The 23,475-nt window shown below is 41.7% G+C and overlaps 1 protein-coding gene across 1 annotated transcript in view; it reads left to right on the forward strand.

The window, feature by feature from the left end:
• Positions 1-9,675, forward strand: part of rasa2 (RAS p21 protein activator 2) — a 37,558-nt gene extending 27,883 nt beyond the window's left edge. Inside the window, exons 17-24 of the mRNA XM_038693199.1 lie at positions 104-181; positions 278-351; positions 1,008-1,114; positions 3,433-3,515; positions 3,959-4,167; positions 4,947-5,050; positions 6,283-6,463; positions 6,552-9,675. Coding sequence (XP_038549127.1) covers positions 104-181; positions 278-351; positions 1,008-1,114; positions 3,433-3,515; positions 3,959-4,167; positions 4,947-5,050; positions 6,283-6,463; positions 6,552-6,582 — 867 coding nt within the window. The 3' untranslated portion in view covers positions 6,583-9,675. The remainder of the gene's footprint in view (positions 1-103; positions 182-277; positions 352-1,007; positions 1,115-3,432; positions 3,516-3,958; positions 4,168-4,946; positions 5,051-6,282; positions 6,464-6,551) is intronic.
• Positions 9,676-23,475: the final 13,800 nt, after the last annotated feature.

Here is a 23,475-nt window from a genome sequence, read left to right on the forward strand (position 1 = left end):
GTATATGTATGTTTTTGATTGTGTAACTGTCATCAAACAATATCAAATGCAGTATTTTAATGTGTCTCCTGTTGATTTAAGTCTTTATTTTTTCTTCTTTTAGTCTAGTTTCAAAGAAACCTACATGTATGATTTCTTCAAATCATTCCAAGAGGACAAGTGCATCGAAAAAGTTAAAAAGGTATATTTTTAAAAATCCTGTTCCATTAAATATGAATTCTTTTTATGTAATTATCTATCGGTTAGCGCTGATGTCATCATAAATTGTGTTTTCTAGTTTCTTGATGAGATCTCCTCTAACGTCAGCAAGGAGTCCAGTGGGCTGGAGGATGCGGTGGTTCTAAAGGAGGGGTGAGTTTTGAGTAATTGCTTCCTTTTTTTGCTTCCTTTTTTCTTTTTTTTGTCTCTTCCCTTCAAAATTTAAGTGGTCTGTTGGGGGAAAGTGCAGAAACATGTTCATATCTTTATGTATTTATTGGTTCCAGGAGGTAATAGTCATTGACCAAGGCTAAAGAAAGGTTCAGCTGCTTAAATAAAATCTGTTCAGTGTTTGTGTCAATGGAAAGCTTTAATTAACAGAAGTATAAACAGTAAACTTCATTGTAGCCTCATGTAGAGCAGATGAGAGAAAACAGTGAGCTTGCTACCTCTAGTGATGTTGACTGAGAAAAGTAAAAAATGCTGGATCTCACATTTCCCTTACCACAACTTAGACTTGGACATGGATTGTCAATTTGAAAGAGTCAAATGTAATTTTTTTTGTTATCCAGCTGGACAGTTTAAATAAAAAAACAGAAAAGAAAATGCAAGAAAATTAACCTCAAGCGTGTGTGTGTGTGTGTGTGTGTGTGTGTGTGTGTGTGTGGGTGTGTGTGTGTGTGTGTGTGTGTGTGTGTGTGTGTGTGTGTGTGTGTGTGTGTGTGTGTGTGTGTGTGTGTGTGTGTGTGTGTGTGTGTGTGTGTGTGTGTGTGTGTGTGTGTGTGTGTGTGTGTGTGTCATTTTTTTAGGGAAGTACAGAAACGTGCCCAGGGGAGAAAACGCCTTGGCAAGAAAAACTTTAAGAAGAGGTGGCTCAGTGTGACCAACAGGGAGCTTTCCTACCGCAAACATAAAGGTGAGACCAGTTTCATACTCCAGAAAAATATATTTGCATCTGGAGCTTAATCCAACATAAAACTAACAGGAGATGGCTGGATGTAGTGCTTTCTATCAGTCTCATGCTTAATACTATCACCAGACGGTGCCACAGTAAAGAGCTACACATCGTGCAGGTGCAACTATTTTATTTGCCAAAAGTTGGGTTGGACATAAATATTAAAAGCCACAGAAGTGATAACAATTGGGTCACTATCACACTTAGTTAAATTTTAAAGGAGACCTATTATGCTTTTCAATATTTTATGACTTATCTACAATGTTGGATGTTCACGTTAAACATAGCCAAAGCTTCAAATAAAGAGGTTAAAGTATTTAAAAGAAATCCCTGTGAGCAAAAACCTAAGATTTCCTCCTGTTCTGAACGCTCTGTTTTGAACTCCTTTTTCTACCAACGGCTCCGTTCTATGACATACGAGCTAGACTGAGCCGGTAAGCCTGGTAACATGCTTCAGGTCTTGGCCAATCAGAAGACAGTGGGCTTTGACAGGGGGGCCTTAAAGAGACAGGAGTATCTACAGCTTGTTCAGAGAGAGGCTGAAATGAAGGCCTACATGAAGAGCCAGTATAAGACAGACAATTCTTTTTTTGAACTTTGAATCATGCAAAGCTGCCATACAGGAGTCACAGAGCTACAATATAGGACTGGAAAAGCAGTATAATATGTCTCTTAAAACAGGTCAGATGCGCTGCATAATTAACCTACATTTTAATCGCCGCCTTCACGATTAGCTAATAGTGATTAATCGTTCAGCCCCACTGGAAAGTCAGTGGAAGTTGAAATGACATTTTGTTTTATGACATATTTGTGAATAAACTTTCTGTAGCACTACACCAAAAACAAAGGAAGTACTGAGATTAGTGCATTTACCTTGTTGACCTCCACGTTGTCACCTTCCTTTAGTTTTATGGGGTCTATCTCACATGTCTTGTTGGATTCACAAATCTATGAAAGGTTAAGAGGACAAAAAGCCGCGTTTCAACGAAAAGTACGGATCTCTTTTCGAGGAACTAAAAGGTTCCTTCAGCCCATTGTTGTGTGCGTTTCCACCGGAAGATTAGGCAAATTAACCAGCTAACGTAAGCCTATACTGCGTACAAAGCGATGCACAGGCATCATTAGCCTATTTAGAAACTACTATCCATGAGAAAAATTTATAAATGAACGTCAGATTTGACTGGAATATAATGAAAAACTATAGACCATTACAACAGCGTTTATGTGTGGGAGTATAATGGAGAGACACGCGATAAAGAAACACACAAAAATGAAATTGCGACAGTTTGGAAGGTTATTAAAACATTTCTAGCCAACAAGCAGATGAGCTTGCAGCACTCACGTCTGTGCACGCCTGAGCATCAGTGGAACGGGATTTTTAATGAGCTTTATTACCTGCTGTAATCAGCTGGTCCGCTTGTTTTGGAGAAGAGGTGATCAACTTCAGCTCTGTGTAAAAACTTCCTTACTGATGAAAACTTAAAACAACAACTCTGGGCCCTGTATTGCTACATCAGCTGTTCTCTGTAAACACACCGCTGCACGCTGGCTGATATTTTCGAGCCATACAAAGTATCGGTACTTTCGGACAGTACTACCCCCCCCGAGCAGGGATTTTTTTTGAGGGGGGTCCCTTCGGTGGAAACGCAGTGAGTTCCTCCAGACGTTCCTAGTTCCGGGGTTATAATTCCTTTGGAGGGCTTAAGGAAAAGGTCAGTGTTATGTTGTAGCTAGATTTATTAGAAAGGAAGGAAGTGATGATAAATTAGAGTAATTGTCGTTGTCTGACTACCATTTGTGGTGTCTAGATGTGCCAGGCTGAACTTGTGTAACTATTTGACTGCTTACAACAAACACAAACTCTAGATAAAGAATTGACGTGAAGTAAGTTTATGCGATCAAAAACACTTTACATTGACAGATTGTCAGCATCAGCAGTTTGACATTTGAGGGTCTGACCCATCTCCTAATGACTTCTCCATCTTGATCTTTTACAAAATTGGCATTAAGAGTAAAAACTATATTTCAGCTTGCATACAGACCTTTGGATTAGCTTTTGTTTAGCACACACACACACACACACACACACCTGTCCTTGTGGGGATATCTCATTGATAATTTATTAGCCAGCCCCTTACCCTAACCTTAACCATCACAACCACACGCCTAACCTGAACCCTAAAACCAAGTCTTGACCCTCAAAACCCGTAACTCTTCTGACTGTTGCAGTGTATTATTATTCTTGACACACATTTGACAGAATGACTCCTGCTTTCCAGGGAAAGAGGCCCTCTGCATCATCAATGTCAAAAATATCCAGGCAGTGGAGAAACTGGATGAAAGTGCCTTTAACCGCAAAAACGTAAGCCAAATTCCCCTCATACACACAATGATCACTTCTAAAATATGGCCCCTTTGTGATGAAAACTTTAATCCCAAAGCCAGTTCCCCAAGTTGAAACAAACAAATGGTGTAATATTGTATTGGTAGTCTCATTTGTTGACCTTCTGCTAAATGATTGTATATTTGCATGAAAAACCTTGAAATAATAGCAAATTTCTCCTGAAAATCTTGTCAAGTTTAATGTGGGGATAAAAGTTAATCTCGGGTAGTTACAGGTGGAATGAAACAGGAATAGCACATCTCAAGGGCTGCTCTCATTGTAAGCATTGACAGACCTGTTTGTTAGTCTTTTACGTCACACTGTAGGATGTGGAAAGTGCCCTGGAAACGACCTGGAAAATTATGAATGGCAACACTGTTGTGACTTGGCTCCTAACCTCTTCTTTGTTTCTCTTGTGTCAGATGTTTCAGGTGGTCCATTCCGAGAAGCCTCTGTACGTGCAAGCTGGAAACTGTGTAGAGGCAAGCGAGTGGTTGGAGGTCCTGGGCCAGGTCATTCGCTGCAACGAGGGACGCCTGGCCACCTTCCATCCGTCAAATTACACCAGTGGAGCCTGGCAGTGCTGCAAAAGCCAGAGTAGCAGCGCAGCAGGCTGTAAACCCTGCACAATGTGAGTCAACACCATCGTCACCACCAGGACAATAAAAATAGCATCTATAACGTATCCAATATTGTTGCTGCTGTTGACAGTACTACTGATCACAGTAAACGCATAATAAAATTGCTCACCACTGTGTTGAAACTCTGCCACCGGTGGTAAATATGACCAACCAAGTAGATGCTTACTCCAAGATGAGAGCTGTGACTCATGAAAACCTGCATGTTGTGTAGAAAGAGTAGATTTGAGAACTCAAAGATATAAACTCTCTAAAATGGCAAAATACAAAACCCAGCTTGATTTGAGAACATAAAATAACTTGGAAATGCTCAGCAGACCTTTACTTTGGAAAGGGGTATTTGGCCTTTTTGATGATTTCAACCTACTATTCCACCTCTGGATTTCTTCTTTCCACAGACCTTTGCACATTACACAATTGTGCAGCAGTGTTACAAAAAACTCAATGAAACAAAATGTCTCAGGCAAAGCTGGCAACAAATTCTTGTTGCTCCTTTAGTTAAACAGATCATTTATTATTTGTGCAGTAGACTAATGTACTGTAGCTGTTTGACCACACTAAATATTCACTTTTTCCTAAATCTGAATAGAAACTTCAGCCACACTTCTACTGTTTATTCTGCCACTGTGTGCTCTGCAGGTTAAAGAACATCAGTGTGATGACAGGTTGTTCACTGGGCTGAGCTGGATGTAAATATTGTATATCCTCCTTTTCTCTCTGCTTTCCTCTCCTGGATGAGATCTTTTTACACTTTCGTGCTCTCCTATTTCAGCACCGTGCTGGCGAACCTGCAGCTGGACATAGACTGTGACCGGGAAACGGAGAGAATTTTCTCCCTCCTCTCCTCAAACGACACCAAGCTCCAGGACATGGAGGGTCAGTGCTTTTGTTCATTAAACACAGTGTGTGTTTATTAGAGTGCACATGATTTCATGAATACACTTGTCGCAAAAAACACTATTGGATTCCTGGAGCATTACATGGTTGTTAGAGAGTTTTTTCTATGTGACTAAGTGGGACAACATTTTTTGAAATTGGTCCAGTTTTGAGCGATTGCACTGCAGTCGGCAGCAACGAAAAACGGCTTGTGGGCAAGTGCGTGCCGTCAAAGTACCTCTACTAAGGGGCTTGTTTTTGCCCTGACAGGCTCAGATTGTTGTTACAAGTGTCTGACAAAATTGTGGGAAGGATCCCTAGAGAGAGAGACCTTATTTTTAAAGAGTAAGATCCTTTTTGTTAAACCAGAAACAGACACTATATGGCTGTCATCAGTCTCCCTTGACAAAAAAATAATAATTTTACCTCTCTGGTCTACCGCTGCCTCGATCGGTTGTTTGTGTAACTGTGTGAATGTGGTGTCTTCAACTCTTTAAAACATCAGTAATGCATTAACACAAACAAACTTATTAACCTTGGCAGCGGTAGACCAGCAGCTTCTGTGATCTACAAGTTAAAATTCCTTTTTTTTTTTTTTTTTTATCAATGGAGTCTGGTGGCTTTGTTCAGGAGCGAGAAAGTGACTTTTTCTGATTTAAAAAAAATGCCCATCTCTTTAGAGATCCTTTCCCTCAGCACATTTACAGTAATGCTAATTAATGTGTGCTGTCCTTAAAAATAAAAATAATCTTCTAGGGATCCTTTCCATGTTGTCAGACACTGATAATAACAATCTGAGCTTGTTTTTAGCTTTGAGCAAAAACAAGCCCTTTAGTGGACGTTCTTTGACAAGGCGTAATTGCCCGTAAGGATTACGTTGTTTAGCTGCAGCTGACTGCAGCCTGCTCGCTCCATACTTGACCAGTTTCAAATAATGTTGTCCCAATTAGTCACACAGACAAAAGAAAACTTAGGTTGAGGTTGTATTATGTTATATTTTGTATAACATATAATTTATATAACTGGAATTGGTCACCAAAACATTGTGAAACCTCACAATGCCCCTATCAGCTCTCTTCACTTTTCAGATGAACAATCAAGTCCAACACTATGATGCCTTCCCGGAGAGAGAGACTTGATTTCCGATGTGGTCGGAAAGCAAGAACTAGTTCTGTTCGAGTATAAACTGGCCCTTAAGCTGCGCTGTAATAATGATGTGTTCCTCCCTGTAGATGCATGTGCGAGTATGGCAGTTTACCAGGGCCCTCAGCGGGAGCAGGAGGAATACTCAAAGTTCACCATTCAGGAACCCAAAGAGACCTTTCAGACACTCAAACAGCTCCGAAACGTCATGGAGGAACTTCAGAGGCAACACAACATCAGGAGTGACACCACAGCACAGTACGGGAGCCTGTAAGTCTGCACAGGTGTCGCTTCATGTTACATTTGTACTGCAATACACATAAAAACATTACTCACTTTGTCATCCTTTGTGTTTCAGGGACAACCCCATAGTAGGGAAAACCTCTTAACCAGGGCGTGGAGGTGTGGCCTGAAACAGCCATACCAGCAGGTGCCAGTACTACACAGAGAGCCTAAACTGTCCTAAAGGAGCCCTGGGGTCTGTCACCCAGCGGGGAACGCCCACTGTCTGTCCCGGTGAAGAACAAATGAATACACCCTGACCTCTAGGCATCATGAGTCCACTACAGTAGTGACAGCCTAAGAACGGGAACCAGGCTAGCTCTTGAGCTTTTCCAGGATCTCTTCTTCTAAATGAACAAATCCCTTAGGTGTTGTTTTCTTTGGCAGTACGTCGCCTCCCTTCCTCTGCTTTGCAGGCCCCTTTTATAAAGAGACGTTTTTCCTAGTCTTAATTTATGTCCTTTTTTTACGTCCACATTTCTGTGAAAAAGGCATCATTAGATGGTGTGTGAATAGGCTGCTAATTATTTTTATTCACCCAGTTTTATATCAACAGCTGTGATGATGCTCTCCCAAATTTTTTTTGAGGTTTTGCGCTGACATCTGTCTTTCAAGTTGATTGATTTTAATCATCTCTCTGGAGGATTGTCCTCTATGTGTGTCCCTCTTATCTTTCTCTACTCGTTTAGTGTCCTTCCTCTTCTGAACAAATGTTAAGTATATATTTTTTCAGAGGACAGTTGAGTAGATGAAACCAATATGCCTTACTTTGATGGATGTTTCTTTCACATTAAATGCTGAGGGAATAATGCAGAAGCACTTTAAATATTTGGAGCACTCCAAATGGAAATGATTAGATACTTGGTATCGGCTTTCCCCATTTTGATCAGTTACATGATCTTGAGTACATTTTGTTTTGTTTCATTCCTGTACAATGACATTTATAGCCTGTAGATTTTAAAATATTTTCCTCAACCAAAGACGATTTCATAGGTTTGACTTGAAAAAAGAATTATGTATTTTGAATACAAATGTTTTAAAAATGGAAACAAATTATATGTGTGTGTGTGTGTGTGTGTGTGTGTGTGTGTGTGGTTTCATATCATTTACTTTTTAGTGACTTAAGGCAAGCAGACTGCATGCGTTTTGAGTCCTGATAGCACATGATTGTGGTGTAGAGTTATATTTCCCTGTGATTGTGAATCGTATTGGTACGGTGTACATCAGATCTGTGTTGTCATGTTCAGAGCATCGCAACATCTATAGTGGCTTATGTAAGAACTGATGGAGAAGAGTCGATCAGAATAACAATAAATCTAACTAAATTAATCCAGACAATCGCAGCAATCAACAAACACCTTTATTCTTTTTTTTCTTCTTCCAACCAGCAGCACTCGGCAGCTCCAGCTGTTGGACCTGATGGTTTTAGAGAATGTGGTTTAAAGTTTCCCACAGCTGTTAGGTGTAGCTCTCCACTGCCAGAACAGTCAAGAAAAGTCTGTGTATTAAATTATTAAACAAGTTTTAATAGATCAATCATTGATAATGATAAAACACATTATTACACTCATATCACACATTTTTATCAGAAGGTAGTAGGGCTGCATCTGATCAATACAGTAATAGAAAGTAGTATATATTAAAAAAATAAATAAAATTATAAATGCTTATCTCAAGTTATCAGAGCAGAACACAAATTTACATTTTCAGTTTATGATATAAAACTGATACAAGCAACCAAATCCTCACAATTTAAACTACTCACCAGCAAATTTTAAATTATTTTGCTGTCAGTAGACTTATCGGTTAATCCGAGAAATCTGATGAACAGTCAGACTTTGATTCAATCCTGGTTTTGTCTTTTTGTTTTTAGCCCATTTGAACAATGAAGTGTTGAAAAGATACAAAAGAAACTTGAATTTATTTTAACAAAAGTTGAACATTTTAACGCTGACAATGCAGCGTTAAGTGTATTTTTCTTTGTGTGTGGAAATAAGTTGTTTTCAGAAGTTGTGTCTTTGGTCCTTCATATGTTTCTAACATGCATGTCTTGTGTATTTAACAATATATTTTTCTAGTAAAGGTTTGTTTGTTTGGTTTTTTTTTTTAAACACTGATTTAATGTGTTGCTATATTGGTATGGTACCTTGTTCTTTGTCCGCTTTTGTTTGTATCCCTGAGTTGTTCCCTTCACAGACTGTATGTGGTTGTAGATGCTGCCAAACCTCCATTTGTTGATAGGTTGATGCAGTGTCACTGAAGTGAATATGTGTAATGTCCCACCAGCTGCAGCTGGCTCTGTGTTCACATGCACGCTGTAAGTGAATGAACTGTCTAATCAGAGCCAAAATACAATTGTATAAAATTATTGATTTTCAGAAATTGATCATTGGATCAACTTTCTCTCTGCTTGTGAAAGTTTTTCAGAAAAAAAAAATAGTCGGGCCAAATTTCCAAAACAATATGTGGGATTAAATCTTAACTAATCAAAGCATAAAGTTGTTTTCTATACTTTTATTAGCTTGCATGTCAACTCCATTGCTAGTTTTAATAAAGGCCAGTAAACTGGCAGTTAATGTTCTCTGGTAGTGCGCTCACTTTCGTATGAAGATGAATATATTTTGGTTTATTTGCTTCTAATAAGGGAATTTTCTCGATTTGTTATTTCTTGTCCGCACATTATCCTAAAACAAAAATAGTTCTTGTCATGATGTGGAAACGCATGCAGTGTTGGACTGTGGCCAGTTTCATATTGTAATTTTACCAAACTGAAAGGGACACGTTCATATGTGCTTTGAAATATCATATGAATCACATCAATCAAGGTAGTAGCCAGCTTGTACATCTAACGTGTGTTTCATAGCTTTTCATTTTAATTACGGAAATGACAAAAGTCCAGGTTTATGAAAGAACAAGAAATTGATTTCAGTTTACTCTCTACGGGAATAAAATTTCAAAACAATGTTTTCTTTTCAGTGTGTGCTATAAGAGACTAGATCGATAAACACTCTGTGTGGAGGCTTCATGGGCTGCTGTTCAGTGCTGCAGACACATCTGTCACTTCTTCTGAATGTCTCCATACTGTTTTAGTACTGTTTTAACAGTTGTCTTCATTTTTATACACATTAAATATTTTATTTTCCATACATGGTCTTTTCTGTGTCCATTTGAAACAATTTACAATAAACACTTTGCCAATGCTTCTCTGGTTTGTGTAGTATCTATGCCTGCATTGCAAAACCCAAATATCAAGAATTCACTTTATTATATTTTAAGGGCCAAGACAAAGTTGAGTTTTATATTTCATGGGAGCATGCACTTTATGAAAGGCACGATGGATTCTGTTAGGGCAGAAGAGCAAAGCATTAACAGAGGGCTGGGTTATTGGATTTAGAAACAACTATACATGTTGAAGAGCTAATGAACACAAAGGTATTCGATCATGCTTAAGTTAAATCAACCATGTTGAGTCATAATGCAACCTGCAGTGATGTTTTCGTGCTAGGTTGGCCCCGCATTTTTCTTCAGCAACCCAGCTGCTTTAAAGTAAACAAGCTGCACTTCAAAGAAAAAGCTGTCCATAGAGTACATACATGTGATACATAATTTGTAGGAATGTTGGCAACATGATGGAGGTTTGATTGAAATTCAATAACATGACAATATTGGCCTATGATTGTGCAACCCTCTAAGCTTTGTGTGAAATGAATTATAATATTATAAATCATCTGTACCTACAGCTACACAAAACCTCTTACCTTTTCTCTGATTCAGTCAGGATTAAACTGATGAACCATAACTTTTATAAGCTGCAGGAGGAAAAACATGTACCCAGAATCTAGAATAATCTCATCTTCCACATTGCTTGACGTTTGATCCATTTGTAGGGAAGATGGAGGAAAATGATATAGAAACTATATGTGACAGGGCAAATATTTGTATGCTCAATGATAACATAATCGGAGACCTCCGGTGGAGGGAGCAGCTCATTTCTCATGATAACACTCATTTGTCTCATCCACACCCTAGGGTAAAGAGGCATGCATTTCAAAACTGTAATAATGGCTGACATAGTGACTATGTTATGTGCTCTACTCTGTCATGGGTGTAGTGAAAGGCTCAGCCCTTCATACAACCACATGGCTGCTTTTAAAAAGAAACTGAAATTGCAAGTCGGTTTTATTTTGTAATCTGTTGGTGTTTGGTTTTAAATCTGCTCACTGCGTTGAAGCAGCTTCTCTCAGCCTTGACACTTTTGAAGTTTGTGACTTTTTTGCCATGCAGCTCTAGAGGATGGAAATGTTGGTTAGTTGGTTTCATCACTTTGCTCCAGACTGAAATATCTATTGGATGAAATTTGGTATCATATTCATGTCCACCTCAGGATGATTTGTGTAGCTGTTGAGTGCATTAGTTGTTAGCATGCTAACAAATTAAATTAAGATGGTGACAATGGTAAACATGATACTCGCACTCTCTTCAGCATGTTAGCATTGTCATTGTGAGCATGTTAGCATACTAGTATTAGTGATTATTTGAAAGCACCGCCTTGCTTAAGTAAAGCTTTCTGTTGGGGTGGCAGTGGAGTGTTCTGTTTATTTCTCATTTTTTCCCACCATTCTGTTTAACTGTGTTTTGCCTGCCTCTCTGTATCTCCCCCACTTCCCCTGTGTGTGCTCTCCCTCTCTCTCTCCGCTCCGTCTGGTGCTGCAGCGGCTTCTGGAGAACAGGCTCTTCGTCAAGGTAGAAAATTCGAGTTTCATGCTCCCACTGTCCAGTTCCTCGACTTTGTGATCGAGAAAGGGTGGTTCTGTGCCAACCCATCTAAGATACAGGCAGTCGCCGACTGGCCAACCCCCACCTCTGTTAAGCAGTTGCAGCGTTTCCTTGGTTTTGCGAACTTTTACCGCCGGTTCATTTGCAACTACAGCACCCTCACCCGTCTCACCTCCACTTCGGTTCCCTTCACCTGGTCTCCAGAGGCCGCTGCAGCCTTCACCCGTCTCAAAACCCTGTTAACCTCCCACCAAGCCCGGTGGGCTCTGTTTTTCAACCGGTTCAACTTCACCCTCTCCTACCGCCCTGGATCCTGTAACACCAAACCAGACGCTCTCTCCCAACTGCACTCCTTGGACACTCGTTCAGACTCCACCTGCCACGTTCCTGTCTCGTCGCCTCCGTGGTCTGGGAGGTGGAGTCCGCCATTCGCCGAGCCCAGTCCACCGACCCTGGCACCAGTCCCCAGAATCGCCTCTACGTCTCGTTGAGTATCCGCTCCCGGGTCCTCCAGTGGGCGCACGCCTCCAGGTTCAGCTGCCACCCCGGGATGGCCCGCACCCTCTTCCTGCTGCGCCAAAGGTTCTGGTGGCCATCCATAGACAAAGACTGTTGGCCACCGAACCCCGGCTTCCACCTATCGGCCTGGACAGCAAGTTTGGCTCTCCTCCATGGACCTCCCTCTGCCGACCTCCTCCAAGATACTCGCCCCCCCCGGTGAATTGGTCCTTACCCCATCGAGGCCGTCATCAATCCCTCTGCTATTCCCTGACTCTCTTGCCTCACATGAAGGTCCACCCAGTCTTCCACGTTTCCAGGGTCAAATGCGTCTCCACCAGCACCCTCCATACCAGTAGCAGCACCTCCCCCTCTACGGATGGTGGATGGTCACCCCACCTACACGGTGCGTCGCCTCATGGATGTGCAAAATAGGCCCGGAGGAGCGATCCTGGATCCCCGCCAGCCAAATTCTAGACAAATCCCTCCTGACCGACTTCTACAGAGCCCATCCCGACAAACTGGGAGGTCAGCCTGGAGGCATCTGTTGAGGGGGGGACCTGTTGTGGTGGCAGCCCGGCTGACGGTGAGTGTCCTGTTTATTTCTCATTTTTCCCCACCATTCTGTTTTCCTCTGTGTTTCGCCTGCCTCTCTGTGTCTCCTCTGCTCCCCCTGCATGTGTTCTCCATCTCTCTCTCCGCTCCTGAGCCCAGCTGACAGTCCACACCTGCACCTCATCAGCGACCTCCTCTGCCTGCCACACCTGCCAGCAATCAACTCCATCTCTGCCAGTATATCAACCCCGGTTCTACACACAGTCTCCGCTTGATTGTCTTTGCTCCTGACCTGGTGCCACTGCATTACTCAAGCCTCTTTGAATCCTGCAAAACCCCTGTTTCCCCGTTCTCTGTTTTCCCTGTAATTAACCCTGTGTGTCTGCCTTTCCCCAGGTTCACTCACCTCCGTCCACCGTTGTGTCAGCTGGGCTCGCCTACCTGCCCTCTCCCCTCAGGTGTCCTCCACGGCGTCCTCCCAGCTCCCCCTTGCTCCTCGCCAGTCTGTCTGCCACCACACCCCTTCACTCACCTCTCCGGTTAGTTCTCCGGTGCCTCCTCCATGCCCCGTCCCCCGCCGTCCACCTCTCCTTCATCACCACTCCCTCAGCCCCTCAGCGTTGCGTTTGTGTCCGTTCTGTCAAGCTCATAACATTTTCTTTGTCTTTGCTAAAAAAAAACAAAGACAAGGAAAACACTGCTACAGCAGTCGCCTGAGTGGTATCCATCTTCTCATTAAACTCTCAGCCAGGAAGCTTAAGTGTATTGCCCAAAATGTCTATTCTATAACTATTCCTCTAATTCCACAGTGTGCAGGAAATGTCTGTAAGATCTGGTGAGTCAGAGGAAGAACAGTTACAATGCCCAATGGAAATAATAAATAACAAAGATGAAAGAAGTGAAAGATGATGAAGAATTATCAGAGCCCATCTGGACAGAATCAATCACTCAACAGCATGTATCAGTAGACTACAGACTCTACCATACTTTACGGTACATTACATTCATGCCTCCTCTGATCGGTAATTCAGCATTTGAGCCTTCTCACTCTCTCTCTTTTAGGAGCTCAGTATGTTGTCTTTGTTTTTTTTTAGAAATGCCACTATTGAGAATGTTGGGCTTGTGCTTTCACCTCAGGCTTGTTCTCATTCGTCACTGTCAGCATCATTATATGTGGCAACATTTGGGCCCGCAAGCTGTCTTCACTCTTATTAGGAGGGAATACAGTTTTAAAAGTCTCTGTGAAAGGAAAATATTTGTGTTTCAAGGGTCAAATTTATACCACAGCATGACACGTCTTCTTGTTACAAGAGTACAAAGCTTTGTCTGTAAAGGAAAACAGCCTCTCAAAAATGGCTATTAAAAGATTAATGCAGAATACACACATGATACTGAGGCATGCTGCTTTCTGATCCCTGAAGCCTGTGGACAGTCCTTACTGTGTACAAATGCATGTATTTCTACTGCTTGTGCATGAACTTCCTGTTCCCTGTTCCCTGCAGCTACCTTAAAGGGTCAGGTCACAAAAAAATCACACACATTTTCCCTGTAGAAGTGTGTAGTTGTGCAGATTGTGAAGATTTTATGTGCAACAGTTTATGAGATATCTGCCTGTGGATCTTCTGCCTCTACCCCATGAACAACAGAGGTGAATAGGATTCTGTTTGTGCCTCTCAAAGCAGCAAAATGTGATGTCCTGGTCACTCTGTATAATTCATTAACTTTGCTGTGAAATGTTCTATTTTGGACTATTTTTATGTAGATCTCTAGAAAGAGATGTGAGACAGGAACCTTTCGCGTTATCGAGGTGTTTACAGAGTCATATGTGGGGACTCGCCTTCCTTATGGGGACAAAATGCAAGTCCCAGTGACGTTTATCACTGAATTGTAGGGTGAAGACTTGGCTAAAGGTTAGGGTAAGGTTAAAGCTATAGGGTAAGTGCATGTGGACTGGCATATGCTAATTTCGGGACACATTGCAGAGTAAAGACTAGTTGGTTGGGGATGGCTTGTCCAGTTGGGGAAAACTGGGCAAAAGTAGTGTCCCCCAGTAGGGAAAAAGCTTATAATAGGGCCAGTGGTTAAGGTTAGGGTTAGGCACATTGTGGTTAGGGTTAGTGTAAGTGTCCAGGAAATGAGTGCTAGAAGTCCAAGATAACATTTGTGTGTGTGTAGAAAACATTAGTAATTTTCACTTTACGTATTAAGACACAGTTATTGTTGATTGTTTAAATAAATGTGCAAGTTGGTGTTGTCAGCTCTCTTACTTAAAATGTGTTGGAGCTGTTTATATATGGACTTAAAATCTACTGTGCCTGTATGAAATCTATCATAATATTAACTTGAAACAGATGGTGTGTCCTCCACGGAGCTCCCTCACTGGTGACTGAAAGACAGCGAGAGCCACAGAAGCAACAATGTTGTGGTAACTTTGTTGGGGATGATCTCTTTTACAGAGCTAGTAGGCTCATAAACAATGTATATGTCGGTCTGGATTTGTACTGAACGAAACAGACTGAGCTTACAAGTGAAGAGCAGACATTCAGAAACAGTAGAAGTCACGGTGAAGTTCGATCCCCAGACCTTCATTATCACAACTGAGGTGCCCTTCGAACAAGGCCCTTAACTCCCCAGCTGCTCTAGTGGTCGACAGATCAGACTGTGGTTGAGCTGGGCTGCTTCCAGGTGTGAATGTACAGTTGTACTGTTGTAACAGGTCTATCTGAGTATGTGAATTGGCTTTGTGACTCCTTTGGTAAAATAAAGGTAAAAACTACATATTCGGTGGGCTGTCAGTAACTATGACTTTGTAATTTAAGTATTTGAATCTACTTGAACTGAACTGAATGAAATCATCAGTGATTTGTAATTTCCACCTTATTCTTGACCTTATTTTTGGCGTACCAGGATCTATCCATTTTCCAGCTGTGTGAGGTGTTCTCTAATGTTAATTTTATTTTACAAGGATGATCGTGTCACTTTGAATGTTTGAGCAAATGCCAGCTCAGGTGGCAAAAAGTAAAACCACAAGCGTGTTTTGACTTCATACTATATATTTCGACTGTGAGGCTGTCTGACCCTTTCATTTCATAGGACTGCTGCTGTCCGTCCACAGTGACACTCGACTCCCTCCAGAGAGAAATGTTCCCCAAACATAAGGGCGACAGCCTGGCTGTTTTAAGCTTAATTTCCCCTTTCATGTTTTACAGGAATTCAGTTGATGTGAAGTGAATATAGCCAACTGGTCCAGCTTATATTAAAAACTATGTAGCCCCTTTTCTGAGTTCACTTATCACCCCAAAATCTTGTGGCCTTTGTTGACTCTGCTCTGTTCTGCTCCCTAGTTTCTTTCCACCATGGGATCAAGTAAGATCATATCCACAGATCATATCCAATTACTCTGAAGATTTCACGTTTATGACTTGGTGATTTGGTGACTATGGGATGAGTTTAAAACTGATTTAAAAAACTAATTTGATATAAATCATCATCACTAGGTTACAGAGGGTGATTTTCGTGGTTTACCATAGGTTTCATTTACACTGGGGACGCTGGGGACATGTCCCCACAACATTTTGAAATGGCTGAATTTGTCCCCATCACTTTTTTGAAAACATTTGTTAAAAATGTTCAGAAAAATTGTTTGCAGGAAGAAATGTTAACTAACAAATGAAAATGCTTTGAGAAAGGTTTATTTGCACAATTAAAGAAATTTGCAATGCAATTTAAATATAGTTTCCCTTCCACCATAAATTGGAGCAGAAAATGTCTCCAGAATGCAGGAAATTACAAGTTTAGTGCGCTGTATGTATACAGGCGGAGCAATGACTGACATTTATTTTGGTATTGTTTGAGTGAAGGATGAGGCCTTCCAGGCCTTGGTTAGTATAAGGGTATCCTGAAGCAGCAGACAGGTACAAGCCAGAAGGGTTCAGTGTTTGTCAAAGCAAAAACCAAGGGGTGGTAGGAGTCTGGGAAGGCTATGGAGAAGAACTTTCTCATCTACTCAGGATGCCTCCTGGGCCCCTTCCTTTGGAGGTTTTCCAGGCACGTCCAACTGGTAAGAGACCCCGGGGTTGAACCAGGACAAGCTGGAGAGATTATATACCTCATCTGGCTTGAGAGCGCCCCAGGATCCCCCAGCAGGAGCTGTAAATTGTTGCTGGGGAGAAAGTCATCTGTGAAACTTGCAGTGCTCCAACTGTGGGGGGTTTAGCTTCCCAGCTGTGGTACAACTGTCTGTCCCCAGTTTTCCTTCTTTTATAGTGTTATTAAATGTTCTTAATGGCAATAAACCCACACAGACAACCCACATCTGTAATGATGACCCCATGTCAATATAAATTACAGGTATTTACCACTCCTGGGAGTTACATTAGTCTTTTAGCACAACATGTGTCTAGTTCAACCCAAACCTTCATCATTTTCAGCATTGGTGTGGGTCTGATTTGAGATCAAGAGTGTCTTCATTTTCTTTACAACTTAGTTTCCGAGAGAGCTACATACAGGCCCGTTTTTTTTTTATTGGCCATGCTAGAGGCGAGGCTCTATGCCAATGTCCGTCTGTCTGTTGGTTGGTTCACCACTAGATATTATAATATAGACTTTGGTGATTCACTGACTTTTCCTCTAGTGCCACCAACAAGTTTAAATTTGTGGTTTTGAGGGCTATGCCTCAGGATGAACTGTGGTAACTTATGTGATCCTAATTTTTCATCCAGCACCATCAGGACAAATCGTCTTTGACTTTTGACCAAATACCTGAAAAACTGACATTCCGCTCAGACTCAGCTGCACCTTGTGTTTAGAGCTTATTAGCAAATGCTAGCATGTTACTATGTTAAACTAACACGGTGAACATGGTAAACATTATGCCTGCTAAACATCTGCATGTTAGCATGCAGACATTAGCATTTAGATCAAAGCACCGATGTGCTGAAATACAGGCACACAGAGTTGCAAGCATAGGAAAAAAATTTAGGGTCCTGGGAATCAGTGTCACAGAGAACCTTACGTGGTCATCTGACATCTCCATGCGGCTGAAAAAAGCTCAGAAATGGCTGTATTTCTTAACAAAACTTAAGACGGCTAAATCCCTTTGCCAAGTTCTTGTTAACTTTTAGAGAGGAGCAATAGAAAGCATCCTGACTGGAAACATCAGAAACTAGCATGGGATGAATGCCCCATGCTCTGCAGCGGGTGCTCAGAAGATCATTGGTAACCATCTTCCTAGCATCCATGATATCGGTGAGGTGGCTGTGAGCCCAAAGGATACTAAAAGACAGGACCAACTGCAGCCACAGCTTGTTCACACTGCTGTTGTCTGGCAAGAGATACAGAAGTATCTGGTGTTGCACCACCAGACTACAGAGCAGCTTCTTTTCCCAGGATGAGAGACTCTTAGATTCATCCTCAGCACTGCACAATGTAAAATAGTTTCATTTCTTTGTATATTTTTTGTATATACACTGTAAAAAAAATCTGTAAATCTGTAATTTTAAAGTTTTATTCCTTTTTATTTCACAGTTTTTTTCCTGTATTTTTGAAATACATGAAAATATCAAAAAATTGCACTATAAACTGTGAATTTACATGTCTAATGTAAATAATATGAAAAACCTGCTGCTGTGATTAAGAGTGATTAACTGTGGTTATTTTAAAGAAAATATTGGGTTTTTTGACATAAACAAACTGTTACAATACATTCAGGAATTTCCCGTATTTTCACAAATATTGTTTTTATTATTTAAAAGAAAAAACTGTTAAAAATAAGTTTAATACTGTAAAAACAATTCTTAAACTTGGTACAATTAGTAACAGTTAACCGTAACCAAAAACATTTATTCTGTAACTTGACATAGATTTTCTTGTTAATTGACAAATATCTCCTTTAATTATGGATATTTACTTACTTACTTTATTGTTAAATGACAGGCATTCACCTTTTAATGGGGTTAAAAAAGAAAACTTCCTGTAAAATTACGGGTTTGTGATGAAAAATTTATTTTAATGCCATTTTACAGATACTTGATTGAAGAGTCTTAGCTATAGGTGTATTATCAAAACCTAAAGTAAACATATTTAAATCCTGTTTTTTCATAATTAAAAATTACCACATGTTCACATTATTTTACATATATCCATTTATCCTATAATAGAGATCAGAAACCCATTTTGAGTAATCTTGTACCAGGGTTATTAATGACAGTTTCAGACTTCCTTAAATTTACTTAATTTGAGCAAACTCAGACATTTATTCATTTAGCTGACGCTTTTATCTAAAGTGACTTGGGGGATTGAACCCAGGTCTCTCACGCCAAAGGCATGTGTCTTAGCCATTGCGCCATCACCACCCCACAGACCTTTTAAGGTACCACCACAATACAAATTCCCACATCTGATACTATTTATAGACCATTTTTTCAGTTCCATGCTCACAACAAATAAGCCACACAAGTCAAACATTTCAGTGTAAAGAATTGTTCTCCTGAAACAAAAGTTGTTTAGTTTTATATACCTTATTGACGACAATTTCAGATATGTTCATTAGAAACCTAATTGGGCCAACATAAAGAATATTTTGGATACTGTTAGACACAGCTCCAAGATTAAAGTGCAATCTGAATGTAAAGTAATTGGAAAGTATTTCTTAAAATGCTGGCATTTTGCTTTCATAGGACTGTACAGAGACATGAAAGACAAAGGAGAGGGGGAAATGGTGGTTTTAAATACAGTGAACTTAATGCACAATCCAAAGACTTCTTCCCTGGTTTCAATATATTTTATGACTTTCTAAAGCCAGTTTTTGTATCTGGTAAATGTTGTTACAGCTGTATGTGTTTCACTGTGCTGTGCATCCTTGTTCCTTTTCTGTCCTCTAGTTCTGCCTCAGCTGATTGCTGAATTAGGTCCACCTGGCCTTGCAAGGCAGTGCACAACTGTGTGCACGGGAGTTGGGGAAGTCCAAAATTTCTAAATTAAGTGGGTATACATAAAAGATGCAAATATATGCAATTAGACAAGACAAGTGCGAATGTGAAGTTTTTCTTGGCAGTCCAAATGAATCCATTTGTTTGCAAGTTTTTGGTATGCAAGCCAAAAGTACATTTTCAGATTAAACTGACTTTGCATAACAACACCTCTGGATGACCTAAAGAAACCACTTGGGTTCTTAGCTCAATTAGAAAACATAAACAACGGCAAACAAAATCAACAGTATATCTATCCAAGGTCTGCAAGACATTAAGTAAGTTTCCCTTAATAATTGGTATGGTGACCAATTTCTGGAGATGTGTTAGTCCATAGCCCTCTCCACAGAATTGGGGAAGAATTCAAGTCTGGTGGCTACATGGCTGCTAAAATGACAGAGCAGATAACAAATAGGGAGCAATAAGCAAAAGGCAGATGATCTACACTAGCTTGCGTTCTTTACATCCAAAAAGCTTGACAGCGTTTGATTTACAATATAACTGCATTGATAAATAGGACTGTGTGATCTGACGTTATACACTATATTGCAAACGTATTGGGACACCCCTTCCGAATCATTGAATTCAGATGTTCCAATCACTTCCATGGCCACAGGTATATAAAATCAAGCACCTAGGCATGTGAACTGCTTCTACAAACTGAACAGAACTGCTTCTGAAATTGAATAAAGAAAAAATTACAATTTCCTCCTTAAAGGACTCAGCTGGGAATCTGACTTATAACCCAGAAGAAATCAACAATGCATTCAGAGATTATTATAAAAACTTGTATACATCACAAATTGATCCATCTAGCTCTAACATCGATGTATTTCTGAACAATATAGATTTTCCAAGGTTAGATGATGAACAGATCAGGGCTCTGGATTCACCTGTTTCAATGGCTGAACTCCAGGAAGCTCTCTTACATATGCCACATAATAAAGCCCCTGGGCCAGATGGTTTTCCTGCTGAATTCTATAAGGAATTCTGGGAAATACTTGCGCTCACATTCTATAGGAAGGTTGTGCAAATTAGGGGTACTTGCATGTTGCCTCCAACAATGAAATCTGCTAATATCAGCCTGCTCCTTAAACCAGACAAAGACCCCACACTCCCGTCCAGTTATCGCCCAATATCACTTATTAACGCAGATCTTAAAATCATCTGCAAAACCCTAGCAAGAAGGCTAGAGAAGGTCACTCCTGGTATAATGCACTCTGACCAAACAGGATTTATTAAGGGCAGGCACTCCACCAACAATACACGCAGGCTACTTAACGTAATAGACTATGCCACTATTCATAACCTGGAAACTACAGTTGTTTCTTTAGATGCAGAGAAAGCATTTGACAGAGTAAATTGGAAATTTCTATTCGCTACTTTATATAAATTTGGATTTAGATTTAGGGGGGTGCTTGTGGTGGGTTTCGGTCCGGTGGTTAACGTGTGGTGTGGGTCACGGTGTAGCTGGCGTGGGGGATGGGGGCGGTTTGCGCCGGCTGGCATCTCTCCTGTGCAGCGCATTACTTGGCTGTTGTGTGCCGCTAGTTAGATTGGTAGCGGGGTAGTGTTGGTTGGCTCACCTGTAGGTCGTGATTGGCTTGCGTGCTTGTCGGGGGTTGGGGGCATCAGGTGCGGGCCTGGACTGGGCTGGTGTGCGGCTCTGTCCTGTGTGCATGCTGTGCATCCTGATAATTGTATTTCGGTTCTCTGAGGTGTCTGGCGACGTTGTTGGAGGGGTGGGGGACCGGGAAGAAGGGGTTGACGGGGTGGGTTGTGGGTGCGGGCTGGTCCTTTTTGAGCTGGTTGGGGGGTGTCTCCTCTGGATTTTAGTGCCCGGACTGGATGCTTGGTGGTTGTGCGGGGATCCTGTGTGGGGAGGGATTGTGCTTTGGGATTTGTCAATGGTTGCTTTGCGGTTGCGTCGTGGCCCTCTGGATTGTGGTCGTGTTGAGTCCTAGGGGCTGGATGCATCTGCTGACTCCCTAGGGCTGAGGGGCTGTTGCTGCTGTCGCAGGGTGATTGCTGTCTCTTTTCTCTCGTTTACGGTGGGGGTTGTGTGTGTGGGATGCTTCGCTGCTAGGGAGGGAAGGGCGCGGGGGTGGGGGTCTTCTGGCCTGACCTAGCCTGAGTGACATTGCCTCCTGGGTGTGGGCGGACCTTCGGGTCTGGGCCGTTGGGCCGTTCTGTCCTTGGGCGGGGTCCTTGCTGCTCTGGACCTGCTCCCTTGTAGGGGGGGGGGGGCAGCTCCGATGGCCTGGTGGTTCTCGGAGTGCACCTGATTGTGTGGGAACGGTGAGGTGGAGGGGTGGCAGTGGGGCTGCCGGAGGGGCGAGGGCGACTTTGGGTTGGGGCTGCACTGACCTGCCTCGGGGGTGTGTGGGGGTCTGGGACTCGGGGCTTTGGAGCCTCTGGGTCTGGGGCGGGTCTGCGTGCTGGGGGTGCTGGGCGGGGTTGTCGCTGACTCTGGGGTGCTGCCGGTGCTAGAGGGGCTCTTGCTATAAGCCCTGGGCTGGAGGGACCTGGCGTCCTCCTGCTTAGGGGGGTGGGGGACGGGACTGAATGAATGATGGGGCCAGTCAGGAATCTGGTCCCAGTGAGGAGGACCATTCTAGCCTCCCTATGACCTCCTTCACTTTTCCCCCTTTGGTCATGTCTCACAACATACACCCTTAGGACTCTGGGGGGCGGGCAGGCTGCAGGGCGTTTGGTGGGTGGGGCTGCTTTATTGCGGCCTTGCCCTTCTTCCTCCCCCATTGGCCGCCCCTCAATTTTAATTACACATTAGACACAGAGGGCTTGGGGGTTGGGACCCTGACAGTTGTGGGGTGCCTGTGTCACAACTACCCTCCAATTTTAACTGCACCTTAGTTACCTAACTATTGGCTACTGGGGTTCTTGCCTGCCTCTTGCTGGGGTAAGTGTGGCACAGTCGTGGCATCCCACTCTCACTAACAACTACATTCTTTAACAGGCTTATGCGTAGACACAGGAACACACACACACATACAGACACATTCACCCACACGCACACAGACACACACACAGTCTCACACATAGACACAAACAAATTTAGGTTGTCCCTGGTAGAATTATTCCTGATGCTTTTCTTTCAGTTACTTATTTAAATTAATTGTTATTATTCCAGTTCTCGTGGCTGTGCTGTGTTGCTTATTTAGTGTGCTGGACTGTTTCTTGTTTTAATTTTTCTCTTAGTTGTCATACTATGTCAGCTGTTTATTGCTGCTGTTCGGCTGGTTGTCTTTTACTATTATTATTTTTTTTATTCTCCTCTCTGTTCTATTGCAGGTTTCGTTGCTTTCTGCAATTGGTGTTTCCCACTGCTTTTCCCTGTTGTCCCCACCTTCCATCCCCCTTCTCTTACAGGTCTTGTCCTTTCTCTGTGCTGTCTGTTTGTGCCCCCCCATCCCCGTGTCTGCCCCCCTGTCCGGCCCGGTGACAAATTAATACATAATTAAATAAATAATAAAACAGACAAAGGAGTATATTAATACTCTCTTGTTAAAGTAAAATCTGTCTGGCACAATATGGTATCCAGGTCATCATACTCTATACCAGGCTGCTGGGCAGGACAGGTTAGAAAAAAACAAATGCCCTTCTAGAAGAATGGTCCAAAAGTCCAATGACACACACACACACACACACACACACACACACACACAGCTGATTACCAACAGTATAGTAAGGAAAATCTAGTATTTGCAGGTGTTGTATCATTCTTTTTTTACATATATATTGATTACATTAACAAGATTTTTATGTGAAATTTTATAATAAAACTCAATTAAAAGCAGCATTCTACTATAAATTTTAATCCTGATTATTTGTATAATAGCAGTGTTCAACTATATTTAAAGGTAATTTAATTGTATATGTTCTTAATTAAACAATAAAAGCCCCAAAAATGTAACATGATTTTAATAATATGATGATAATGATAAGTTACAGACTTGTCATTATGGAATATTACCGTATTTTTACGAGTGGGTTATTTACTGTTATTTTTGTGGTATTTTTCTGGCGCCCCAGCTTCCGGAATATTTACGTATTTTTACAAGTGGGTTATTTACTGTTATTTTACAGTATTTGTCTGGCGCCCCAGCTGCCAGAATATTTCCGCTCTTTTACGAGTTAGTTATTTACTGTTATGTAACGGTATTTTTATGGCGCCCCAGCTGC

Source organism: Micropterus salmoides, unplaced genomic scaffold (assembly GCF_014851395.1).
Source record: "Micropterus salmoides isolate LMB-PRFRI ecotype aquatic unplaced genomic scaffold, ASM1485139v1 Ms_hic_scaffold_3, whole genome shotgun sequence".
NCBI lineage: Eukaryota > Metazoa > Chordata > Actinopteri > Centrarchiformes > Centrarchidae > Micropterus > Micropterus salmoides.